Source organism: Vicia villosa, unplaced genomic scaffold, assembly GCF_029867415.1.
Source record: "Vicia villosa cultivar HV-30 ecotype Madison, WI unplaced genomic scaffold, Vvil1.0 ctg.000485F_1_1, whole genome shotgun sequence".
Taxonomy (NCBI): domain Eukaryota; kingdom Viridiplantae; phylum Streptophyta; class Magnoliopsida; order Fabales; family Fabaceae; genus Vicia; species Vicia villosa.
In genome coordinates, this window is record NW_026705235.1 from 32,791 (window position 1) to 36,216 (window position 3,426).

The 3,426-nt window shown below is 31.1% G+C and overlaps 1 protein-coding gene across 1 annotated transcript; it reads left to right on the forward strand.

Annotated features, from left to right (window-relative positions):
• The first annotated feature begins 1,160 nt into the window (after positions 1–1,160).
• LOC131628847 (acidic endochitinase-like) lies at positions 1,161–2,276 on the forward strand. Its single transcript, XM_058899656.1, has one exon. The coding sequence runs from the start codon at positions 1,315–1,317 to the stop codon at positions 2,206–2,208; it is 894 nt and encodes a 297-aa protein (XP_058755639.1). The 5' UTR covers positions 1,161–1,314; the 3' UTR covers positions 2,209–2,276.
• The last annotated feature ends 1,150 nt before the right edge of the window (positions 2,277–3,426 follow it).

The window sequence follows — 3,426 nt, forward strand, 5'->3', positions numbered from 1 at the left end:
ATAAGATCTTACGATTTTTGTTGTGATCTTATGTTTTACGATCTTATCACCCTCCTCTCGATCTTAGAAAAATAATTGGATACGACCTTATGATCTTAACTACAATTTTATATTTTATGATCTTGCTATTCTCTCCTAATTTTATGTAAGTCTCGATCATGACAAAGTTGGTGGTGGGAATATGATGAACCGAATTCTTTGTTAATAAGGGTGAGAAACCGAGTCAAGATAGGTTTTGTCAAACTTAAGCTTGATCTATTAAAAAATCAAAGTTTAAGCCTAATCTGTAAGCTCTCAAAGACTTATTTTTAAGTTTGAACTTCATCTTTTTGAAGGTCTTGTTTAATTTGAATACACTTAAATAATCAAATAAACTAATATTTAAATAAACAAATAAATTAAAAGCACAATGAAATTAAATGTTTGTTTACATTGATTCTACTTAGCTTACTTAATAACATAAAGTTTATAATACTATTTATTTTAGAAAATTTATGAAAACAATTTATAATATTGTTCATAAGGTTTATTCAACTTAGTTGCACAAATTCTTCAATTTATTTAAGCTTTTATTTTTATATTTTAATTTAAAATAGAAAGTATGATATAATAATAATAACAAAATTATTTATATTTATTTGTATAATAGATTTAAAAGACTTTTTTTATGGTATATAACATAACCTTTTTAACTAAATAAATTTATAAAAATTTAAATATTTTCTTTTTAGACATATGTAGGTGAGATCACATGTCTTTATTAATTGATTAGATCTATTTTATTAATTTCGTCGATATTTTTATATATTGTACAACTTACTACCTCATGACCTAAGATTACCATCAATCTTCTCCAAGACTTTATTCTTTTTCCTCATGCACAATCTATTCTTTTCTTCCCTCCATATTCTTAGATGTTTTAACCTTTTATTTTTATCTTAACACTAGGTGTTTTAAAATTTTAAAAATGACTTTAACATTTCTCAACTATACTTTTTGAATGTTATTAAAAAGTATTGTATGAGTGAGTGAAAAATTATTTTGACAGTAGTTGTGACTTGTGACTACTTTTCTGTTTTATGCAGCTGAAAAACAATTAGCAAAAGTAAAAGAGTACGTAGCAACAAATAGATAGTAGACAAGAGAGATGTCAAATGCAATAACTGCGTTTAAAACATCCAACCCAGCCAAAATAACTTTATAGCAACGTTCTTATGAGGTAAAAGACCACATTTTTGTAACATTCTCAGTAACATCACGCTTATAAAATCCACCTCCACCATTATGATTTACAACATAAATTGATCAACACATATGAAAATGGCCTTGAATTCAACAATCTCATTCACATTCTTATCCATAGTCATGTTAGCACTAGCAAATGGTTCTAATGCGGGCAAAATTGCAGTCTATTGGGGGCAGAACGGAAACGAAGGCACGTTAGCCGAGGCTTGTGCCACAGGTAACTATGAATATGTGATCATAGCCTTCTTACCGACTTTTGGCGATGGCCAAACTCCCATGATCAATCTAGCTGGTCATTGTGATCCATACAGTAACGAATGCATCGGCTTAACCTCTGACATCAAATCATGTCAAGCCAAAGGCATCAAAGTATTGCTATCAATAGGAGGAGGTGCTGGAAGTTACTCAATTGCTTCAACACAAGATGCAAGTAGTGTTGCAACTTATCTTTGGAATAACTTCTTAGGAGGGCAATCTTCGTCTCGCCCTCTTGGCCCTGCTGTTCTTGATGGTATTGACTTCGACATCGAAGGAGGATCAAATCAACACTGGGGAGATCTTGCAAGATACCTTAAAGGGTATAACAAGAAGCTTTACATAACTGCAGCTCCTCAGTGCCCATTTCCTGATGCTTGGATAGGAAATGCACTTACAACAGGCCTTTTCGATTATGTTTGGGTGCAATTCTACAACAATCCTCCTTGTCAATATAATCCTAGCGAAATTAGCAACTTTGAAGAAGCATGGAAGCAGTGGATATCAGGTATTCCTGCAAACAAGATATTCTTAGGATTACCTGCTTCTCCAACAGCTGCGGGAAGTGGCTTTATTCCTGCAACTGATCTTACTTCTACTGTTCTTCCAGCTATTAAGGATTCTGCTAAATATGGAGGTGTTATGTTGTGGTCTAGGTATGATGATGTTCAGAGTGGTTATAGCTCCTCCATCAAGAGCCATGTGTGAAATCTAAATTCATCTAGTAGTAATGTGGATATGTAATATGAGATGTTTATTTGTGTACTGGTTGGTGATTTGGTGTATGTTTAAATATCTTAAGTATATAATATGAAGATGTTTTGTTGAAGTTGAAACTGAATTCACTACAGTTGATTTCCCCATCATGATACTAACATATATTGTAGGCTAATAAGATGATAATCCAAAGAGCCAGTGTTTTAAAAATCAGACCGGACATTAAATTGGTGAGGGTACTGGATCACTGGTTTATTGGTCAAACCACTGGGTCACTAGTCGAACCGCATGACTAAATCGGGTTAAATCGGATAACTCAGTTGAATAAACTGGTCCTTATAACAAAATTATATAGGTATAAAATCTATCAAACCGAATGATTCAGTCTCTACAAAATATAACTAGCACTTAAATTTTTTGAAAACATCATATTATAAAAAAATTCACAAATTCATAATTTAAATTCAAATTTTACACAAAGGTATCGCACACAATAAAATAGTACATAATTATAAAATATAATTGCAAACAAAAGTTTAATCGCAACATAATCTAATTGAATAGTAATTTATAACAAAATAATTTCATCGTCTACTAAATTTAATTTCAATAAAAGAAAAATTGTTTCAATGTTGGGATCTCCTTCAATATCAAAATTATCGGTAACAAAATCAATCTCATTTGCAACAATTTTTTATTTTTTTTATTTTTTTATTTTATTTTTTATTTTAATTCTTAATTAAAATAGTCAAAATCACGTTGTTTTAATTTTTTAAAATTAAAAAAATTAAAAAATACATTTAAACCGTCGGTTCACAAAAACCGCTGGTTTTAGCGGTTTACACCGATTTTGACCGGTTCACACCGGTTCAATGACATTCCCGATTCAACTATTGAATCAGATCGGTTATTTGATCGGTTCTCTGTTCGACCGGTCTGACTAGCCGGTCCGGTCCAGTTTTTAAAACACTGCAAAGAGCAAAAGCTATATCTCGAATGATGAAAACTTTTGAACTCTGACATAACACAAGTATAGGTTATGGACAAGAGAAGATGAGGAGTCCAAAGTTGTCTCAAGTTTTTAAAGATGCTAGGTAGATTGAACGGAATTTAATTATAACAATTAAATAGAAATTTTATTTAATCACAGATTAACTATGATCGTCTCAAGTTTTTAAAGTTTTCGTGTAGGTTAGTTGCAATTTAGCT

What these genes read in the sequence shown, in the direction of transcription:
- LOC131628847 (XM_058899656.1), top strand. Translation starts at nt 1,315, where the DNA reads ATGAAAATGGCCTTGAATTCAACAATCTCATTCACATTCTTATCCATA.